General features: G+C 40.4%; 3 protein-coding genes across 10 annotated transcripts in view; 1 reads left to right on the top strand and 2 right to left on the bottom strand.

Moving 5' to 3' along the window:
• LOC111242859 (WD repeat-containing protein 47) overlaps window positions 1-10,924 on the bottom strand; it is a 77,139-nt gene extending 66,215 nt beyond the window's left edge. For 2 of the 6 annotated variants that reach the window (XR_015323410.1, XR_015323407.1), the window contains exons 1-8: window positions 10,428-10,748; window positions 7,289-8,360; window positions 6,783-7,015; window positions 5,949-6,106; window positions 5,422-5,711; window positions 4,419-5,198; window positions 3,702-3,835; window positions 3,191-3,318 (exon numbers count right to left, since the gene is read on the bottom strand). Coding sequence is in view for 4 of the 6 variants with exons in the window: in XM_086983145.1 (XP_086839271.1) it covers window positions 3,191-3,318; window positions 3,702-3,835; window positions 4,419-5,198; window positions 5,422-5,711; window positions 5,949-6,106; window positions 6,783-7,015; window positions 7,289-7,361 (1,796 nt within the window). In the remaining 2 variants the exon portion in view is untranslated. Of the gene's footprint in view, window positions 1-3,190; window positions 3,319-3,701; window positions 3,836-4,418; window positions 5,199-5,421; window positions 5,712-5,948; window positions 6,107-6,782; window positions 7,016-7,288; window positions 8,361-9,333; window positions 9,486-10,427; window positions 10,749-10,787 lie in introns of those variants that run through there. The other 4 variants (XM_022787765.2, XM_022787783.2, XM_086983145.1 and 1 more) reach the window with 3 other exon arrangements.
• Window positions 10,925-11,117: 193 nt separating this feature from the next.
• Caf1-105 (chromatin assembly factor 1, p105 subunit) lies at window positions 11,118-15,910 on the top strand. The gene is made up of 5 exons (XM_022787829.2): window positions 11,118-11,748; window positions 12,877-13,074; window positions 13,384-13,679; window positions 14,111-15,039; window positions 15,520-15,910. The coding sequence occupies exons 1-5, from the start codon at window positions 11,488-11,490 to the stop codon at window positions 15,531-15,533; spliced, it is 1,698 nt and encodes a 565-aa protein (XP_022643564.1). The 5' UTR covers window positions 11,118-11,487; the 3' UTR covers window positions 15,534-15,910.
• Window positions 15,879-20,171, bottom strand: tw (Protein O-mannosyl-transferase 2). Of its 3 annotated transcripts, none has more exons than XM_022787816.2 (6): window positions 19,985-20,171; window positions 18,575-18,720; window positions 17,933-18,110; window positions 17,524-17,749; window positions 17,231-17,377; window positions 15,879-17,017 (listed from the first exon to the last, which is right to left on the bottom strand). In XM_022787816.2, the coding sequence occupies exons 1-6, from the start codon at window positions 20,044-20,046 to the stop codon at window positions 16,469-16,471; spliced, it is 1,308 nt and encodes a 435-aa protein (XP_022643551.1). In that variant the 5' UTR covers window positions 20,047-20,171; the 3' UTR covers window positions 15,879-16,468. The 3 variants fall into 3 exon arrangements, with proteins under 3 accessions (XP_022643551.1, XP_086839301.1, XP_022643534.1); XM_086983175.1 differs by having other exon boundaries at window positions 19,981-20,120; XM_022787799.2 differs by having other exon boundaries at window positions 18,575-20,133.
• Window positions 20,172-21,118: the final 947 nt, after the last annotated feature.

The following is a 21,118-nucleotide window of genomic DNA, read 5'->3' as shown; positions in this document are numbered from 1 at the left end:
TATTGTTGATAAAATATATTGAGAGACTAAGTTAACTCTATCGACTTCTATATATATATATATATATATATCAAGTCCTGTATGGAAAATCAGCTCAGACATACGCTAGTGGTTAACGTTTTATGGCACCCATATTGCATTAACTGGTTGCTTACGCTCACTATAGCATGCCGCAATTGCGCAATTTAAAATACGTTGAGATGAGCCTAAAACATTGCTTAGGGTTAGACTAAATTAATATCGATGATACCCGCAGATATTGACGTACTTACAGAACTTCAAGTACATAATAAATGTGAAGATACGCTCTTCCAGAAAGAACGGAATAATATTATATATATTTTTTTTACTAAGCTAAAAAGGGTCAAGTACATACGTTGAGGTGAGAAATGTGTCTGCCATATTCCTATTGAGCGTTAAATAACGTTCTTTATTGTAACTTCCTATCACTTATTCGTCAAACATTTGGATAAAACTTGATGAACATGCTACCCTTCAGTTTTTTAACATCTTATCTAGTGGACAATGTGGCACTTCAGTTGTTTTGGTTTTTATTCAATTATATTCTAGCTTATGTCACCAAAGTTGCCTATTCTTTAAACTTCGAAGAATAATCTGTCTGCCAATAAGAACCTACGGAGGTCAAGGCTAACGCAGTTACAATGCGTTCGCCCATCTATTTTAGATTACTACGTGCCAACCTACCACCAAAGTCCCTTCACCACTATTGTAATAAAGCAATCCGAAATAATATTATAATACTATCATTTTTCAATGTGAAGATTTATGTCTTTTTTTTTGAATATTTTTTTTGAAAAAATCAATTTGAAAAAATCACTCGGAGCTATTTTGCTGTTAATTAATCTACCTAGACCCTGAACCACTGCGAACAATGAGGTGAACAAGTGTCAAAAAAAATTGAAGTTGCTGTATCATTATTTTTATTATTATGAGTTGCAGCTAGAATTTGTTTGTCTTGAAACAAAGTTCTGCTGGGTACCTTATCGAAAGGTATTTAATCTGTCTTGCCGACCTCGAATGAAATATATACCTGCACGAAGGATTTGAGGACGAGAATTGATTTTCGGAAACTATTGAAACACCCAAAAACATCAGATTAGAACATAAACAGGTTCGGTGTCTTTGTAACGTTCCCTTTCCCTTTCGCCTCTCCACTGATTATTTACTTTCATTACGTATGGTATTCGAAAAGGCTTTCTCCCTCTTTCTCTGTAAGCCCGTTATGATCTAATTGTGCAATGAACGAAATATTATGTCAACTTTAGGTTCCAAAAAAATTTCGTAAACTGGGCAAGAAGATGAACTGCAGACTGTCAACAGACAATTTTGGAATTCACTCAAAGATTACAGCTTGGGTATCTTATGAACTAAATGAAACGTGATTTCTCATTGCCTCTTAAAACGTTGCCTAGCTTCGAAAAATACGCAATCGCAGTAACAAGTTTCTACACAGAATTGTCACCGGTGATGGGGAGAAATATCTCTAAGTCGATTTAAGGCATGGAAAGGAATGGGTAGCTCTGAGCTAAACTGGGTCTTCATCCCAAGAAGGCATTGATTGGCCTTCAACCTGGGAAATACCTGAGAGGAACACGGCACTCGACAAGGATTTATATATCGCCTAGTTGCATCGAGTAAAAGAGGTTATCCAACGGAAAAGACCCGATAGACGAACTAAAGTCATCCTTCCCCCCTAGAATGCCAGCCAAAGCTTGGGAAGGATTATAAAAGCCACTCTGCAAGAACCTGAATCGGAAGTTCTTTTGCATTTATATCCTGTAGACTTCACCTTGACGGATTGCCATCTCTTTCAATCATTGGCAAACGAAGCTATGAACCATACGTCTGACAATGACGAGGATGTCAAAACCTGTTGGAGGAGCTCCTCAATACCGGATCTAAACATTTCCATCAAGCAGTCACTGATTGACAAATGGGAGAAGGTTTGATGATGGCGAATGCAAAAATTAATTTGTCGCTAGAACTCCCAACCTAATATTATGTCTATCTGCACTCACAGTTTTGACGTAATTATAACATGCAGTAGGATAAAAAAAATTGTACAGAACTATGCATGTCCATGCAGACTAATCTCTAAGAAGCAAATCTATACATTGCAGATACATTTATTTATGCAAGATCACATAAAGAAACAAGATAAATGTAGACACATTATTATTATTAGTTATGAAATCCTCTTCTGGTATTATGTCTGTTCAATTTAAGGGCTCGATTATCTCTGAAGCCCGAGCAGCTCACCTAAAAAGATGCTTACTTGCCGCCCAGAATGCATTTCCCTGAGTTTAAGCTAGGATGTTCTCTTAGATGTGACCCTAGATTTTCTGCTATTAAGACATGGAGAGCTTCAATGATAAAATTCTACTGAATATAACATTTTTAAGTCCATGATTTTTTTTTTGCTTCAAAACGCGAGATTTTTTTGTTTCATAATGAGGAAAACAAGGATGACGCGTATCAACAAGATTATCGCGTGTTTTAAAAATTATTTCAAATTCTATGTTAGTAGCAAAAGGAAGTTTCTTTCGACACTCACTAGCGATCTTGGCATTCTAATGTAAATTACTATTAAACGATCACTTATCAAAGGCTGGATATAGAACTTCATAATAAAAAAATCCTTTTAAAGAACAAATAAGCAATTAATAGTATCTATATACTATCTAGTGGGTCAACGAAAAGTAACTCCATAAATTCATCAATCTGCATTAGCCACATCATGAACTATAGAGCCCAGCAAATATTTCGTAGCAAGCACTTAGTCAATAACTCACAAACAATTAATCAGTATAATTTTAAACAAATCTGTTATACTTTCTACATGCCAACGAATAATATTTTCGAAGTTTTTAAAGGTTACTAGCCTGTAACCAAAACGATATACCAGTTTGGAAGCAGACTACAAATAGAATTTTACACAAATTCGTAGCACAACTTTACGCTAGTGTACGAATCCGGTTAGTTCTTTAATGTATTGCGTTTGATTATGAAATTAAAACTGATCCAATGCAAAAAAATATTTTTTTTTTATATTGACCTACTAATATTAATAACAATAACAGCATCAATAACATGACAACAGTAAGGAAGTCTACATATAGACAGGTAATAATTACAACAGAAATACATGCATCATCGCATTTTCTCTCACCAGGATGTCTCATTGGACTTGCAAGAGCTCCTCGAGGAAGACAATCGTTCATCCTCTTTCTCGCGTTCACGTTCAATGATACTTCGCCGTTTGTCTTCATCTCGTCGCTCCGACTGAAACACAGTTACCTAGCGGAACAGTTCCAAGAATCTTCAATATACTATAAAAGGTCTTAAAACAATTAACTTTAAAACATCTCATTACCGGATCTTATTGCTTCTTTGGGTTTAGAGGAAGTAATATAAGGATTTACGTTATGTTTTGTTCACATTTTGCAGTCACTATTTTGTACACGACATACGATGCCTGTTAAGTATGACTTTTCCCAGCAACATGTTACATAAGCACTTCTTATCTAATTGATGTTCTGCTGTATTTTTAGTTTTGTCAGTAAAATTTCTATTCTTTTCATTAATGGAAGTACGCAGCTCAGGAAAGTAAAGAGTAAAATTGCACTTTTCTAACCTACTGATAATAGGCGCTAATAAACACAAACTAAATTTCAACGTACCTGCGAAGCTCTGGAATCCCTCAAGGAAGTAATGACGCCCGTCGTTGGCGACGTCATACTTGGTGAGTGCGAACTGGGAGGCCCGTGGGAGGTGTAGAACGGAGCTGCGGGGAGTGGGATCGATCCCACAGCCACTATATTAGATGCAACAATCAGAACGTTGTTGTTATTTGAAAGAAGTCGGCAAAGTACATACCTGCTTAAAAGCGAAGTTTAATGAATTTAGGACTGCAAAAATGCCAACGTCACTAGGTTAGATGAGAAATGCCAATACTTTGAGGTAAAAGCCTCTCCCTAATACGCAAATCAAGGTGTATAGCGGGAAAAATATTAGTAGACAATCAATAACTCCTGCATAGAACATTTTCGGAACTACAACCGTATTAGCAACAAGTGCTACTTAAACTTACTGAAATACTTCTGAAAATGATTTAGATAATATCCATCCTCCATCTTCTAAAGCAACGCCTAAACCAATAAACCTAGAGCATAGCCCGATAATGCCTATGCCGTTGTAGGGACCAATGTTGGAGATATGACGAGAAGCTAGCAAATGATATTCACACTGGTCAAGCGTCATTGTGCGATAAGCCGAGTTACCAATCGAAATCATTTGAGTCTCGGCTGCATATCAAATTCGAGACCTCAAGGCGGTCCGTCCGGTGCCCTATTTATGCCAATAATCAAATTTATCTCCATATTAGTTAATGGACTAACCTCGTGGAATAGGTTCCTGTATTTGATTGACTTGTGACGCTCCCAACTTCGTCTTCTTTGGTGTTGTATTCTGGATCTGAGTAGTGACGTTGTTATTAGAAGATTTGTTTGTTTGGCCTTTCTGCTGCGCCGTTTGCCGTGGCGTGCCATCGGTTGCGGGCGTTTTCACATCCTCGACGAGGGTTTCCAGCTTCTGGCGTTGCTTTTGGAATTCTTTCCAAAGGACATTTGTGTCGGTGTCTTCCTGTTGCGGCATCGAGACCGGTACTGGACTGACCACCCTCGAGGTTTTGTGAACTGGGGACGTCTTCGGGGGCGTTTCATCCTGCGTTCTGGCCTGGAATTCACTATTAAGCTTCGTCGTGCTTTGGTTAAGAGCAAGGTCAGTCGTACTAGCAAACAACTTGTCGACGGACGTTGTCATGACTTTTGCGCCGGTCAGGTGGAAACTGCTCTTGGAGAGGTCCCCGTAAGTGGAACCAGACAAAATGCCTGAGAGGGATAGGCGACTCTGTTCCATCGATGTTAGCATCATCAGTGATCGAGACATCATCTCTAGGCCACCCTGTGACCTCTGGAAGGGCACGTGTGAGTGAGGGAACACAGCTCGTGGTTTCACCGGCGTTCCCAAAATGTGCTCCGCCCATTGGGCGTCCAAAACCGGTTTTTCCATCTGAGCAACATCAATCTTCAGCGTCTTCTGCTCGAACGGGTGGCTGAACGATTCGTTGGGTAGAGCTTGCAACCAGGAGAAAAGGCCTAAGTCCGCACCAGAAAATCCTGCACCGTTTTGCGAACGTAACGTATGTATATAATTAGTATCAATACTAATAGTGCATTTGTAAGTAAAAATATAAATATGCGCAAATTGTGCTGATGGAAACCGGCTTCGTCTCTATTATGTCATTCTCTATATGTGCTCCACTAAAAGTGCGACAACAAATTTCCTCCTCAAAATGGTTTAAATAGAGTGCTGTGAAAAGATATGAACAGCCAGCTTTACCGTTGGAATTGCTGAAGACAGTTCCGAATTGAATGATTCTCGAGGCGGCATCCACTTTTTGAGCTCCGGCCTTCTCCGGGGTTGCGTTCTCCGCCGTTGCCCGGTTCTGGCAGAAGGCAACGCAGGCCTCGTAAACAAGACCCTTGATAACCAGCTGGAGTAGACGATCGTGCTTTGAGTGTCGTGGCACACCACTAGTAGCACTTCCACCTCCTGCCATCACTTGTGCACTACCTGGGGCTGGTAGAAACTTCTCAACTAGCGGACATAACTGCGAAAAACAGCGGATTCTGCAAAAAAAAATTATTTTATCCGATAAAATAGATTGGTAATATTTTTGTATGTCGATTGGTAATAGATTGCTGTATATAGAATCAATTCATGGCAAAAGATAATTTGCAGAACTGCCCAATTCTATGATGTAGATTAACGAGAATGTAGAGACAGCCAAGGTTAGCAAATAGAACAGTTACATTTTCAAAATGTATGATATTTTGAAATATGAAATTATAAAACAATACACAAACCTAGCATTACTGGGGTTCCAGTGTTTATAGTCCATATGGTCGCATAGCTTTGGGTAAGCTAATAGGAGACATAAAGAGTTGTAAGCCTCCTTAGATGGAGCCACCGCTTCGAGATCATTCAACGTAGACACCATCTCGTCGACGTTCATTTCTTGCGGCTGAAACAGAGATATGGAGCGCCTTCTAGATATTTCGCATCGGTAATATCTTTGTATAACAAGTCTAAACTCATCAGCTAATCTAGCGCCTATCCAACGGTATTATCAACGGAAGATCCTTAACCTTTTGCTATGACAACCGCGATAAAGGCAAAAGATATTTACTTCCGTATCGTATAATATTATATTATTTGCTCTATAAACAATGGCAGGAATATTTAAATACGTGTATTTTTTTATTTTTTAATTAATGACAGACAAAGAGAGAAAAAACCTGGGACGAAAAGTTAATGTAAGTCCTTTAATAAAACATAACTTACGACTTGAACTGTAGCAGGAAAAACAGATTTAGAAGCAAAGTTACTTCGCTTTTTTGTGCAGGCATATACAAATCCAACATTTTTCAATAAAAATAAAAATTATAGAATGGAACAGAGTGAAATTCTTACATTCCTTATTTATGATTGGTTTCATCGCTGTCGCTCTATTGAAAGCCCTGCGCGAATATCGGCTGTTTGTGTTATTAATTGTTTACGTGTTGTATTGTTTGTTCTGACTTTACATTATTTCTCTTCTTACTACTATCATACGATAGAGTGCAAAAATGTCTCCATTATCAGACTGGCTATTATTTTTAGGTACAGAAAATACACACAGATTTAACTGCTTGATTTACCTGAATTAAACCTGTCTCTCCCCGAATACATAAAAGTTCAAGGAATTTATGCTTCAGGACGACATATTTAAATCTCCGAGCATCAAAGCTCTCTACGTGTTCAAGCGGTTGAACAAAGTCAAGCACGGCGTCCCATTGACCATCAAGGACAAGCTGTCGTAAAAAAAGTAGATCGTCCGAGAAGACGCCATTTACGAGTCCTGTTTCACGTTCAAGGGCCAGCTGGCTAATACCTAATATCAGACAGAAGGTAGAGAAACTTATTATTAGAATAAACTCCATGCACCCACCGACTGCGACCGGGTAGTCTGCCATAAGAGGAATTCGCAAATCCAATCAATTTTTTTATACACATTTAGCAGTACGCAAATATAAAAAAAATATCTGCTTCTCAATTGTTTCTGTACGTCCACAACAAACGGTTTTTAGAAGACTATGTAGGACAACAATGAGTACAAACTTATCATGTATAAATTAGCTGGCAGGTAAAGCAGCTCTCTACTTACCAAGCTCTCGTTTCTGCAGGAACTCAAGCACGAGACAGATAACGTCCTCCTCACGAATCTGTAGCTGTGGCATCTTGCACAGTAAAGTAGATTTCTGGCTTTAACTAGACTTTATTTTGCTGCTGTTGTAATCATTACTACAAGTCGATTGATACGATTATTTCTCGGCTTCGACGATAACGGATGACGCAGTGGCGGCCGATATGGTCTTGCTAGTTTTTGCCTCTATTATTAGTGTTGCTACCCTTATCGTCGCCGTTAGTAGTTCGTTAATGGCCTTTTTTTGCGTTTAATTCCTTTTTGTCTCACCGGTATAAACTCTGTGTATATATGTCTATAGATATGGCGTGGAGCCACGTTCGAACGTCTCTATCTGCGCCGTAACCATCACAGCTGGCATTGTCCCTACTGAAGCAACTGCGAGATCCACCAAGCACAACCTATATAGGTGCCTCGTAAGCTGAAGTCATAAGCTCGTGCTGGGCCGAACTTTATGTTTCTATTTATTTCTGCTGGTTACGATTTTCTCCCATTTGTATCACTTTTTACGTGGCGTTTGCTACACCTGTTAGCAGCGGCTGCTACAATTGGATGGCGCGCCTTTAGTGCACAAAGTTCCGGACTGACTTTTTTCGTGTCTTTGATAGATAAATGGGATGTATTTGTTGTTTGGTTCCCTTCGGCCCTCTATACCTTCTATATATATATATATATATATATATATATATATATGTATATATACGCTTGAATTCGTTGTATATAAGAGTGGCGTTTGTTAATTTGTGTTTATAAGTGCTTGAATATCTTTGGCTTCTGAGTGGTCGCAATGATTGAGCGTTCCAGAAATGTGTAACATGTGTTCAAAGATCGATAAGAGTAAGAGTTGTTAAGGGTGGTTCCTGTTGAAACGACTCGGCACATCCTCCATGATTCGGAGTCGTTGCCCCAGTTTTAGTTAGGGTTAATGCGTTCGAGACTTCCGATACCAGCACAACCACATCGAGTTTTACAATATTTCCATGCATAAGGGCATTTTTGTTCTAGGGTTCACATTGTGTCCACCGTTTGCAACCTAAGACAAAACAATATAGAAAATTTACATTAGTTTCTGTTGGTAAGCTAATTGAATCTATTTGATAAAAAGATCCTGTGCACCATGAACACAAGTTAGACAAAACGCTAAGTAATTAAGACCCGAAATTGCGCTATGCCAAAAAAGTCGACAAGGAGATAAAGCTCCAGGTAAAAGTTTTCACCTCCGAGCTGTTCAGCTTCCGTGATGTAGGTTTTTGAGAGTATCTACAACACACGATCAAGGAATGTAGGCGCTTTTATCGATTTTAACCATATCGATAAAATTAAAACATTCTTTGTTTCTTTTATCTCTAATGAACTCATCCAAATTAGAAATCTCTAAGCACACAGAACGTCAATTGTTGCTGCGAAAGCGGCGGCTAAGCAGAGACGCGACGCAGCGAGTACGTCGGAACGAAGTCTCTACGCACAAGGCGTGTTGCTCTTACAGTCTGGCAGTAGTGGAACGCTAAGCCTCGAGTTTCAATTTCCCCTACGACTTAACGGAAATTCTCATTCTTTTTTTTTATTAATGCAAAATGAGTATGTCAATGGAATGACCTTATTATATACAATGACAACATGTCAAACTCATCCTACCAGTTACCAGATGATTCGCGGTCTATATTTTTCCCTAACAAATTTTGATACGTACACGCCTTAACGGCCAGCAAAGTATCGACATTTTCTTATCAGTGTATTGCTTAGATAGCTGTCTAGCTTCGAGGAACATGGCCTCCTCCGGCGGACGCTAAAACGAATATTGTTATGAAATCGAGCTCAACAATTATAACACACCTCCATTAATGAGTGTCGAACGTATCCTGTCTACGAAAATAGTATATAACATAACTGATCTAGATCGTTTGAGGGGTCGTGATCCGGCTCGAAAGGCTTTGAATAAGATTTTTAGCAATTTTCCATCGAAAAACAGATAGCGATACATCAGCAAATACCAAAAGTAGACTCACAGTCCGCAGCTTTTTATGGTCCACCACCTGGTGAATGATGTGGAAGTCTCAACAGGACAACATGAAGACGCCGTGTGTCTGTGCGTTTGCCAGCAACGGGCCACTGCGAACTGAACAAAATCTTCTGGTGGGCTCGCGTTGCCGTCATATTCACTTTGTGTCGGTTTTAACGGCGCAACAGAAGCCGCACCCGAATAAGCACTCGCCTTGAACAAAGCAATGGTCAACGGTGATGCGAAGGCAAGAAAACTGCGATGTGGCTTATTGTTCCTTAGTAAAAGCTACAGGTAGGAGAAAGCCAGTTTAAGGAATAACGGATGAACTGCATAAAGTTTATACAGCTCGTATCGTCCACGTTAAATGGAGCAAAAGCTAACGCACACGAATTGGCATCCTTATTGTTTCAGCGTGATTCAGTCTAAGGTAATTTCGATTTTGACGCGCCGCTTACGACCCAGGTCTTCAAGAAGCAGACAATGTTTATAGGAATTTACAATGCACATCGTACATGTTCAGCAACGGCGACAATTAATCACAGTACCAAACACGTACTAAAGCTGACAAGCAATAAACCCGTTTACGAAGCGAGGCACAGATGTCTAAAACAACTGCTTGTCACTTAGGTCAGTGTACCCTATGTTCTTTATCATACAGTTGATGTCCGACGCACTACTCGGAACCCTTTTACCAGTATCAACAATAGCCTTGCCCCTGGCTTTGTTTACTTAAGACAGACATACGGGCATCGCAGCTAGTGGCTGACAAAACATTGCGGCATCTTAAATCCACGAAGGAAATTCATTATAATGAATATTAGCTCTAGTCACAAGCAGTGGCCCGCACCTACTTTTCATAATTTTTGTACAGTGAAGATCCGCGCAGAGCAAGAGTTTGGAGAAACAATACCAAAACCAACAAAGGTTTTTGCTATTGATTATATAACAATAGCATAGACCGCGCCCCCGCCGTGGCAGATGCAGGAGAATACACCTACTGCGTAGTAATATGCTTCTTTTTTCTTCGTTAAGAACGCAATCAATTTGATTATTCGGATTCACCTTTTGGAACTGAAAATTCGTTTTCCATGACCATACCATTATTTGCCATAACGACGATATGACAGAGTGTCCAGAACACATCCACTTCACCATATCCAACCGTGTCGGGTCGAGCGACAAAGAGCTCACGCTGCGTGTAATAACTTTGACTGTACACAACAGCACTTGCACAGACGGTTATCAGTACTCCTAAGAGGCAATCCACCCCATCCCGATCCCGGTACTCTGCTCAACCCTTGTTAATGCTAATTGAGTCACAGCCATCGCTGAACGTCGAAGCTACTATGAGCACAGATGGTGCATCTTCTAAGAGCCATCACATCAGGTGTTCACTGAACTGTTGAATATGGATGAATACTAGTTGGTCTTGCGGCCACTCGCGAATACAGTATTTACCTCGCGCGACACGGGCGCTCCCGTCACACAGTCGATCCCTTGCTCATGGGTGTCGCCATCTTGTTTGCATGTGCACGGATGTCCACTCTGAAAAGTGCGTTACACCAGTACTCAGCGGCTGTTTTTTAGGATCTCCGGGGTGCTTGGCACTTTACTGCAGTTGTCATGAAACATGGTGGTTTGCTGACTGGGTCCTTCATGAAAACCATTGTTAAAGTCTCCTAATTGCCGCAAGATATCCGGGAGCTCGCGAATGCGTAAGCGGCACCCGGAAGTTTTTAGTCCCGGGCAGACGACAGCGGGAATGCTTTTGGCGGTCACCGAGAATGCAACAAGCTTGGCGATTTGTGGAATACGGTCGTGTCTCTTTGCGTAACGTGAGTATTCTATGTAATTTTGAACGTGTCCTGTCAAGCCCACATCAGAGCCCTAGCGTGAAGTGTTAACCGACGTTCTGTTTTTCGGTACTATTTTACTTCGAGACAGTTAGGGTGTGTATCAAGAGCATTTATTCATCACCATTCACTCGCTTTTAAACGGTAGACAGGTTATCGAGTGAGTCTGTGCATATGTGCGTGTGTGTATCCATCTGAAGTGTTTAGACAATAGTATCGCGTGTGAATTGAAGTTAATAAGTGAAAGCTAAAATAGTGCTTAAATCGAAGCTAAAAGAGCGTGACCAAGTATTGGAAAGCAGGGGATGAGGTGTGTCGTGCCGCAGTTAGCCTGGTGGCTCGACACTAGCCCACTGTTCAGTGTCGATTTCCAGCCGGCCAACGAAGATGGCTCTTTACGGATGGCTACGTGCGGCACCGATACACACGTTCGAGTGTGGTGGCTTAAACTTGAAGTCGAACGACAACCGACCGAAAGCAGTCCGAAGAATATCGAACCATCTGCAAGCACCAACAGCGGCTTAACAGTGCTAGATTCACCGAAAAAAGCCAAGGACAGAGATAAGGTAGGTGATTTGATCGTGCGCGATATCTAATAGACTGCTAAAAAAACATCAATAGTAGCGATCTTGATTGTTAGGGTGATATAGGCCGCAGGCTAAGAAAAGTACCCTTTCTGAGACAATTATTCTTGTGAGACAACAAGCTGCTTCACGCAGAGTCGGTCTACTTGCTGTAAGTCGACGTATAATCATTTATAATGTAAAGTTAACAACATGCCTTGAAGTACGACGTTACAAGTCGATATATCCGTTACATATCTTGCGAAATAACTTAAATGAGTTTATAAATATGAAATAAACAACAAACGGTAAAATACGATCGAACATTATATAGGGACGACCCTTGGCTTTTTTTCATGAGAGATAACCCACTCTTAAGGATCTGCTTTCATCACGCGAGCGTATGAAAAGCAACGTCTGTTATTTTTTAGCAAAGTCTTTTTTTCTGAGCGTTTCCATAGATAGAGACAATGTCTTAATGTGCTTTTAGAGTAGCATTGTAGTCTACAGTGGTTTTTGGTTTTATATCGGACCACGGACGAGACTTTAGAACTTTTTTTATCGCAAGGGCGATGTCGCGAGTGTTCATGCGTGATAACTGTCATATTACCGATATGTCGATTAGGCTATACAGCGCGCATTCGTTTTATCTCGGGACAGGAGCTACCATGTTACTATTGCGCGACTATTCATACATTATACGAATTTATAAACAAAAGTTGAATATACCGGTGTTTGAAAAGTCATTAATATAAGAGACAATGCTAGATAAATAATAATTCTAAACAGATACGTACGGAGTCGGAAACGTAGACCTGTCGAGCTATTAGGTCTGGTTATTCAATTTAGCGTTAATTTGTAGTAATATTTTTATTATCTGTATCATGGCGGGTGGTGCCTCTCCTTCCAATAAAAAACCCTTTTGTAAGTCTTTATACGGCCACTAAGTGTCGGTCAATAACCGGCCGACTCGAATTGAGGATGTCGTTGAAACGGCTGAAAGCCGTCTCGTGTTTGAAGGGTAAAACCAACTCTAATATACGATTTTCATTGTAATGCAAGTACTTCAATCTAGCTCTGTATTAGAAATTCTACATATATAAAAAAAAATTATTCGTGCACTATTTTCAGATTGATATTGAACTTCGCGCTGATCTGACCCGGCACCAGCGGACGGTTAGCGTCGTGCGGTTTTCACATACAGGAGAAATCCTCGCGTCAGGTGACGATGAAGCCAACATTATCCTATGGAAGCTACAAAGTTCATTTGATGGAGCTCCCCAGCTATTTGATGCAAGCGAAAACAAGGAAAACTGGCAGGTTTACAAGGTAATAAATCAATTACGCTTATTAGAAAGGCTTATCAGACGTAGGAGGTGTACATCTAAAGTGTGCCTATAATTTGAATTCGGTTTTCAACAGACAGTTGGGACAGGTCTACCGGTTGGAAAGTGACTGACAAATTTTACAGCAATTAGCAGGCACAGACTGTTAAGAATCAAGGCTTTAGAGATTTTGTCTCATTTTATCTATATCCAATAATTCGGAAAATATAAACCAATGCTAAGCTTATACCCAAATTGGTATATCGTAAATCATTAATTAGTTAGTTTACTTTCTGTGCTTGGCCTGCATTAGGTACTGCGTGGTCATATCGAGGACGTATGCGACCTGCAATGGTCTCCTCGAGATTCCTGTCTGATATCGGGCTCCATTGATTCAGCAAGCATCCTATGGGACGTATCAACAGGCCGCTCACTAGGGTTTTTCAAAGAGAGGAAAGGTTTCATTCAGGGTGTAGCCTATGATCCGAGAGGGCGATTTGTAGCAGCTCTTAGTTCTGATCGGCAGATGTACGTCTATTCGACAGATACACGAAAAAAGATTTGGGTTGCCGCCAAAGCCGAAATACCCCAGAATGGCGATAGAGAGGTGTAAGTAACCCTAACTGTAACCAACGGTGTAAATCGACAGTAGTGTTACCACTAAAACCATCTAGGAGGAAATCATGCAGAACTAAAACTTGTCATTTGAAAGATATATATATGCTATTTTACGATACAGCTTATACTATTTTGTTCGATAAATTTGGATAATATTTGTGTGTCATCGGCAAGGTTTGAAGCATTTTAGAGATTTTAGAACGGTTGACGAGCATAAAATGTTGATCCATGCCATGCATCTTTATTAGCTAGGGCGCTTTTTACGCGGCAATTTTCGAAAATATAATTGTATAGTACCTTATTTCCATAACCAAAGGACTACCGCACGATAAATTTATATTTCTGTAGAACTATTACATGATGCTATGATGATGATGAGCCTACTTCTATTTAGGTAACATTTTGTTTGTTTTCTATTTCAGCTTGTCGACGCGCCTCTTCCATGATGACACGTTAAAATCATTTTGCCGACGGCCAGATTTTTCCCCTGATGGTGAATTCCTTGTAGCGCCATCTGGCGTCATAGAAAATAACGGCCAAATCACCAACTGTATCTACGTATTCCACAGGTCGAACTTTTCCAAACCGGTGGCTTTAATTCCTACCGACAAACAGGTTACGACGGTTGTTCGTTTTTCAAATAAGTTCTACAAGACGAGACACTCTAGTGGCAGTGCCGTAGTACTCCCTTATCGTATGGTATTTGCTGCAGCAACGATAAACATGGTTCTGGTTTGCGATACAGAGACCTTCACTCCTTTCGCTATGATCTCTGACGCACACTATGCACGAATCAGCGACTTGACATGGTCGCCTGACAATCACACGCTAATGGCGTCCTCGACAGATGGCTATTGCTCGTTTATGTTTTTTGAGGGCCAAGAACTTGGAGAGCAGTACCAAGGTGATTTACCTCATATCCATGTAGTTGAAGATGTTCTAACAAGGCGGAAACGTACGAAAGCACCCAAGAAAAAGGACGATTCAGGGGGAGAGAGGAAAGAGGCTAGCGATGGGGATCCGGATCAAGAAGAGATGATGGACGTCGACGACGACATGGACGATGATGTCGATAATGTCAACCTCGACGATACGCAACATAGTGGAGACGGAAACGATTCGGAAGGAAAAGCGACGCCGAACGGAAGCCCCGCCAAGGAAAAGGAAAATAAGGATGTGTCTATGACGCTAACGACAGCAATAACTGGCATAAAGAAAAAAGAGTTGGCAAAAGAGTCGCCCTCACAACAAAAAAAATCTGCCACTCTGAATACCCCACAACAAGTCGTGGCCGTTGATGTCAAAGACGAGAAGCGAGTCACACTGACAACACTTGATCCACCTCCTAAAGGCAAATAGTAGCAAAATCATTGTTTAAAGGTCGACTTTTTCCAAGGCTTTTAGAGGGGTAATTTTTTTTCTAACTTTTTCTAAGTGGCTTACCTACAGACTAAAGGGCATGCAAAAAACAACGGTAAATCTGCGAAGATCAACGCGGTGGTTCTTCGAGGCTATATTCTCGACAATCATAAAGCTTAGCATGGAACTAGTACGTTTTTTCATATGTAATTTGAAGGGAACTATGTAGCTTGAAAAACGTAAGTAATGTATAATAAGCATACCTGAATGTACAATATTTCATAAAAGTTGTTTGACTTATTCAAATTAGCAGGTCACATCTACACAGGAAGATGTGATAATTGACAAGATTGGTTCACTGCCTTAGCTTCTATTTGATGAAGATTCAGTTTGTGTGTGAATACATGTGTGAGATATAAAAAGTAGCCGATATATGTGACGTTCTTTCTCTTTTGTTTGTTTTGTATTGTAGATGAACAAAAATGATGCCGTAGAGCAATCTGTGTATGATGAAAACCATGCTGGCAGCGCAACCACGTTAACATGGGCAAAGCAAATACTGATAGTTGTTTATGTATAATAAAATTTAGACTAGCTGATGCGTGTCTTAAAACAGCTGTGTGTCAAAAGAAACATATATATGCAATGAGTGGGACTAATAAAGGTTTGCTAATAAGTTATGTAATGAAAAATATATAGCGCAAATCAATTGAGCTGTAATCACTAGGCTTGTATTGGTTCAGCGCTTTATAAGTAACACTACACTCACCTAGTTCGACTACAAGAATAACAAAAAACTCTTATCGTATGGTGAAATAATAACGAAATTGATTAAGTTATTTAAAAATATTTCTATATAAAAATCTTGTCTTTATTTCCAAAATCGGCATAGTATACATACCCGTTGTGTAGAGATATACCTTCGTACGAAGTCAGTAAAAATATAAATGTGGGTATATAGTACAGGGGTTATCATTGCTTTCTGGTCTGCTGCAAGAGTTGCACCGTTATGAGTGTTTTTTAGCGGTTGTTCTCTGATAGCGCCACCGGGCAGATATCTAGCTATTTGACGGACACCATATTTATGTGCTAATTTCTGACCATGTACATTTCTGTTCTTACATTTGCATTAGTATAATCAACAGTCGGATAATTAAATAATGATATACATACTGAAACTATTTATTATAGCGGTCGTCGTTTCATTTCACAGCTTCGATCGCAATTTCGTCTTGTTGCATTGACCTGTATAAAATTTTCTTAGTCTCTTCTATTATGACCAATCACATGCGAGCTTCATGTTAATATATTCCATTGTACTGTTCGAGATACGTTTCATTAGGTGACAAAAGCGAGATTTTTATCGTAGCGTTCTACAACGTTCTCACTGCACAGTTGAATCTTTGAAAAAATCTAACAATCTAAAATTCCCATGTGTCGAGCCATTTAAGTCCGTGCATTGTGCTATTAGGAAGATTTGCTGGAGGCCCTTGCATACCGTAGGCCAAGGGGGAGAATAAGCTAAAGCTGTATACAATCACTGATAGTAGCCCAGCTATAACCCAGTGCCGCTGTCTAGTCGGAATACACAGAGTTATGACGTAATCGATCACAACACCAGATAGCATCGAGCTGAACATCAATGCCGGAAAATAATGGTGGAAATAAAGTACCCTACCCATTGCGTAAAATGGGACGTAGTGAACAGCCCAACCAAGCAGAAGCCAGCGACACGATGATGTCAAATAGTGAACGTCGTTGTCACCACGTCGCTGGCCAAGCACTAGAACACCAGTCTGGAGCACAAAGTAGACGCCGAGCAGGATAAGATTACTCCACCAGATTAGTGGATTACCTAGAAGGTAGACGCGGTACTCGAAGCCGGAGAAGAACTGACCGCGAAGGTTGATTGGCCAGTGCCAAGGACGTGACGTCAGCTCTCCTTCTTTTGGCTTAAGTCCCGCGTTACCCTGGTCAAAACAAGAAATAAAATAAGAACTACTTATTTTTTCTCCTGACTGATGGAGTTTACTGATGCAGTTAATGGGCAAAAAAAAAGAGGATTGCACTTGTGCAGCTAACTACTGTACTAAATATTGATGTTGTTTTCAAAAAATGCCAATATATCACTGACATCTGGGTCAGACGCATTGCAGTGTGTGTATGTACAGCGGGCTAATTACCTGCAGCATAACAGCGTGCGATTCAAAGAACATTTGAATAAATCCAGGACGATATCTCTCAAATGACTCACTCGGTAACTTCGAGAACCAATTATCCTCAACATTCCAGACTGCATTCTTATCTCTTTTATTTGGTGTACATGTTACCTAAAGAAAAAAGTTATTAAAATAGATTGTTAGACCTCTTAAAATCCATGATTGTAAAAAATTATATCGAACTTCAAATGGTGAGATAGCTTTGTGATGGATAATTTTGTAAGGAATAAATAAACACTGTAGATATTTTAACGTACCTCCATTTGGTCAAAACCCCACTTTGGAAGCTGCTTGTTATGCGACAGCAGAGCACAGTTCGCTAAATAGTGTATTAGTCGAAACTTTGTAGTGACAGTATGGACCTCACCATTTGGCCCTGCACCCTTTACAACCTCAAGTCGCCAGACGTCATTGGCATCGCCAACACCCTTTTCACCATAACATGTGACCTGATTGTGACGCTTTGTTAGTGGAGCTTCCTCCCTGCAAATTGAGTATTCTATTGATTCTCCAATTACTAATGATTTTAAATAGACTCGCGCATCAATGTGGTAACTGATTTCGTAGAGGAAACGAAAATAGCGTACTGAAGCAATCGTGCTAACGATGTGTTTACTTGGGAGATAGTAAATAGAACAAAAAATTGTTTGACACTGTAAGTCTTACCTATGAGAATGAAGATTTCTGCTAGTTTGTGTATGCTCCAGACGGAGTAAATCGCCATCCTTGAGAAGTATAACTGTATCATTCTCTTGAACCTCGCGATCCCACGGCTTTATCAGCCACTGATTGTTCTCATCCTTGTGAGAATATGTTGTTACCTGTTGTTGTCGGGCACCGATTCCTATCAAGTAGCAGCACAGATGCTGTATTAAGCTATGGATTATCGTTTGTAGATCTCAGATGTTGATAAGTGCTCACTAAAGGCACCCTATAAAAATCAAGCTAATATTCGCACAAAAGCTATGTAAATTGTATGGTTCCCGAATAATCTACAACATTATATGTATCTTTTTAGATCTTGCATTTTTTGTATAGTGATTATACTGTGATTTTATGAAGTTCCCTGACAAATATGTTACAAATAAAATCGTTAATAGTAAATTTTTTTTTTCACTCTCTCAGCAAAGCTATTCTGAGCTATGCAAGCATTCAGCAGTCGTGAGATAAATAGAACATTTATTCAGCACAAAACCTGGGCGCTGCTCTGTGCTATCAGCAAACAACCGCACAAGTGCTCTATTTACGAAGTAAGTTTCGAGTACAAAAAGCGAACTACATTTGCAATTGAATATATTAGACTCCCACCTTCAGGATACAGATGAAAATGTGAGTGCAGATACGCTCCTCCTGTTCGATGATTCTTGAGAGAGATTTTAGCGCCGTACGCAACCTGCCGTGGCATACTAGCTGTGTACAGCGAGTTGCCCTCCAACCTGGCCTGAAATTCCGAGCTATAGAAGCCATCACCATTACCTGACTTCGACAGACGATGCAGATGGATGTAGAAAAAGCATATATACAAAATGCTCGGCAATATGATTAGGCAAAGAGCCCGTGCAAGAAAATGGCGTTGAAGCTTCGAGAGTGGCACTTTGAGATCACCCAGTAGATCCCACAGATTCCAACCGGTATGCGCGCCTACTGTGAGCACCACAAACAGGCCTACGAACTTCACACTGATGGCACATGCCAAAAATGTCCCTGTACACGTTAAACAGCCCCACCAGGTTCGGGAGAACGGCTCGAAGTGTTGCAGGCTAACGGCTGACGCGAAAGCTCCGATAATGAAGCACAAAAGCGGTGGGTCAAGAAGGATGTACTGAGTCAAAGTGATCATACCAACATCGAAGAGAAGCAACGATGAGCCGAGAATGGCCGCTGATATACGCTTTGTCAAACTGCCGACAGCGATAAATGCCAACGGAGGTATTGCAGCACCAAGTAAGGCGCAGAATACCCTCATACCGAGGTATGGTGTATCGAAATACTTGTCGCCGGGTTTGTTGAATGGAAATGTTCCGTTGTAACCAGTGAGGTGGCCAGCCAAACCGATTAGCATTTTCCCTAGTGGCGGGTGCACGTCAAAGAAAAATGTCCTATTAATGTACCACGAACCCATCTTGCCGAAGTGAGTTTCATCCCAGCAAACGTGCTCAGGCTCTTGAATCTTGTATAACCTAGTAGCTATTGAAACTAGTATGATCGCCCCGAGAGTCCACTGCCAGTGGCGTTTGCAGCAATTTTCAAACATTTTTTTTTAACTTTATTGACGTTGACAACTTGAGTCACGCCTTTGTACCGCTCGTCTAGTCATTAATCGTCTAGCCATCAGCTGGAAACCGATCGACACTCATCGTACTTGTCATACTTCAGGCCAGTTCTCATATGGCTTTGTACCATGTTTCACGAGCGATTGAGATTGCAATCGAATCGTATGGTCAGTAATTCATTCTTCTAATAGCTTCTGAAAAGGCACCATTATGTTGCTCCACCTTTCACGCCATCCAAGAGGACAGGTAGACTTTACTAAAAACTCAATAGCCTAAGGCTTTGAATCTTCACACGCTTGATAATTAGGTAGATGCAAATAAAACCAACTAGTTATCAGTTTTTCAATCAGCTAGCTCTATGAAGTTTGACACTAGCGAAAAATACGAACAACACAGTTTCATCAGATCTAGAACACATCAACACAGGAACAATGACCGGACCTACGTTGTGATTCGTCGGCTCCGGCTGCTCCTGGTCAGTTTGTCTACAAAAGAAGCTGTCTTCATGGATCTTCTGCTGTAACGTCAGTGGCCTTTCCATCTTCTGTTCGCCGTCAGCACCAGAAGAGAGAAAGGCGCAGCGGATAAACAAGCTTTAATGCAGCTGGGAACGGCTGACGACTCGTTCTACCCGGTTTGGTATACACCAACCCGATGGGGGTGAGAGTATACGCCATATTAAATACTCAAACGACAGACCGCGAACTTCTATTATTATCATGGTGCTAATTTCCTGCTGCATACCAACAAAGCTGAGATAAGGGATTCACCTGTGACGTGGGGCTGAAACGCAATTCAATTCAAGCTAGCGCATATGTCAATTTACATAGTTGCATCTTTGTCATTACGACGAAAACTATGTGAAAGCGATTTATAAAATTGTTCTGCTGTATATTATGTTTACATGCAGCAGTATCGGTGGTCACTATTTATCTAAGTGAAATTGCCTTTTATCTATTTAGCGACCGAGATGTGCCAATCCTATGAATAGAACATGTCATCTGCACGAGCTGCGTACAGCTCTTATAAGTTGTCAATATCGTCGTTGTTGGGCCGATTTTTGTCCAATTTTTTTTTATTTACACACAGTGTTTTCACTGGGTCCCTAATGGTAATCGATGAAAACTCAAATAAATAAAAGCAATGCAAATACTAATGGTTGCCTTAGATAGCTTTTGGATTCTGTGAATTCGTTGAGGGATGAGAACCTTTTCTCCGTTCTCAAACAGATTTCTGCATAAAGGAACATTCGAAGTGGTTCAGATTTATTTTGACGATTTATTAAGGTATGAATTCGTATAAATAGAGCATAATATATCACTATTATGTTCTGCTATATTATCTAATAGTTCGAATATAACACGGCTTGCGGCTGAAGTGTCTCACCCTCAAGGTGAAAAAGTTTGTTATTTGATATAATACTCACTTCTTTTTTTGGTAACCGTCAAAGTTACTGAAGTGGCGTTGATGCACTAGAAACACCAGACATTTCATTTGTTTTCTCAGCCACCGATCAATGAGACGTCTACATATGTAGATACGGTAGACTTGCGTAAATCATTAGGCGTTGGACGTATTC

The sequence above is a fragment of the Varroa destructor genome, unplaced genomic scaffold, assembly GCF_002443255.2.
Source record: "Varroa destructor unplaced genomic scaffold, Vdes_3.0 BEIS01000001.1, whole genome shotgun sequence".
Classification (NCBI taxonomy): domain Eukaryota; kingdom Metazoa; phylum Arthropoda; class Arachnida; order Mesostigmata; family Varroidae; genus Varroa; species Varroa destructor.
The sequence above is the reverse complement of the archived record's forward strand: the minus strand, read 5'-3'. Positions and strand labels throughout refer to the sequence as shown.

Coding starts and splice junctions, on each gene's coding strand:
- Caf1-105 (XM_022787829.2), top strand. CDS start 11,488: ATGAGGTGTGTCGTGCCGCAGTTAGCCTGGTGGCTCGACACTAGCCCA. Junction 11,749..12,876: donor AAGCCAAGGACAGAGATAAG/GTAGGTGATTTG, acceptor CACTATTTTCAG/ATTGATATTGAACTTCGCGC. Junction 13,075..13,383: donor AAAACTGGCAGGTTTACAAG/GTAATAAATCAA, acceptor GGCCTGCATTAG/GTACTGCGTGGTCATATCGA.
- tw (XM_022787799.2), bottom strand. CDS start 19,520: ATGTTTGAAAATTGCTGCAAACGCCACTGGCAGTGGACTCTCGGGGCG. Junction 18,111..18,574: donor TTTTCATCTGTATCCTGAAG/GTGGGAGTCTAA, acceptor GCTACTTGATAG/GAATCGGTGCCCGACAACAA. Junction 17,750..17,932: donor AGAAATCTTCATTCTCATAG/GTAAGACTTACA, acceptor CTCAATTTGCAG/GGAGGAAGCTCCACTAACAA.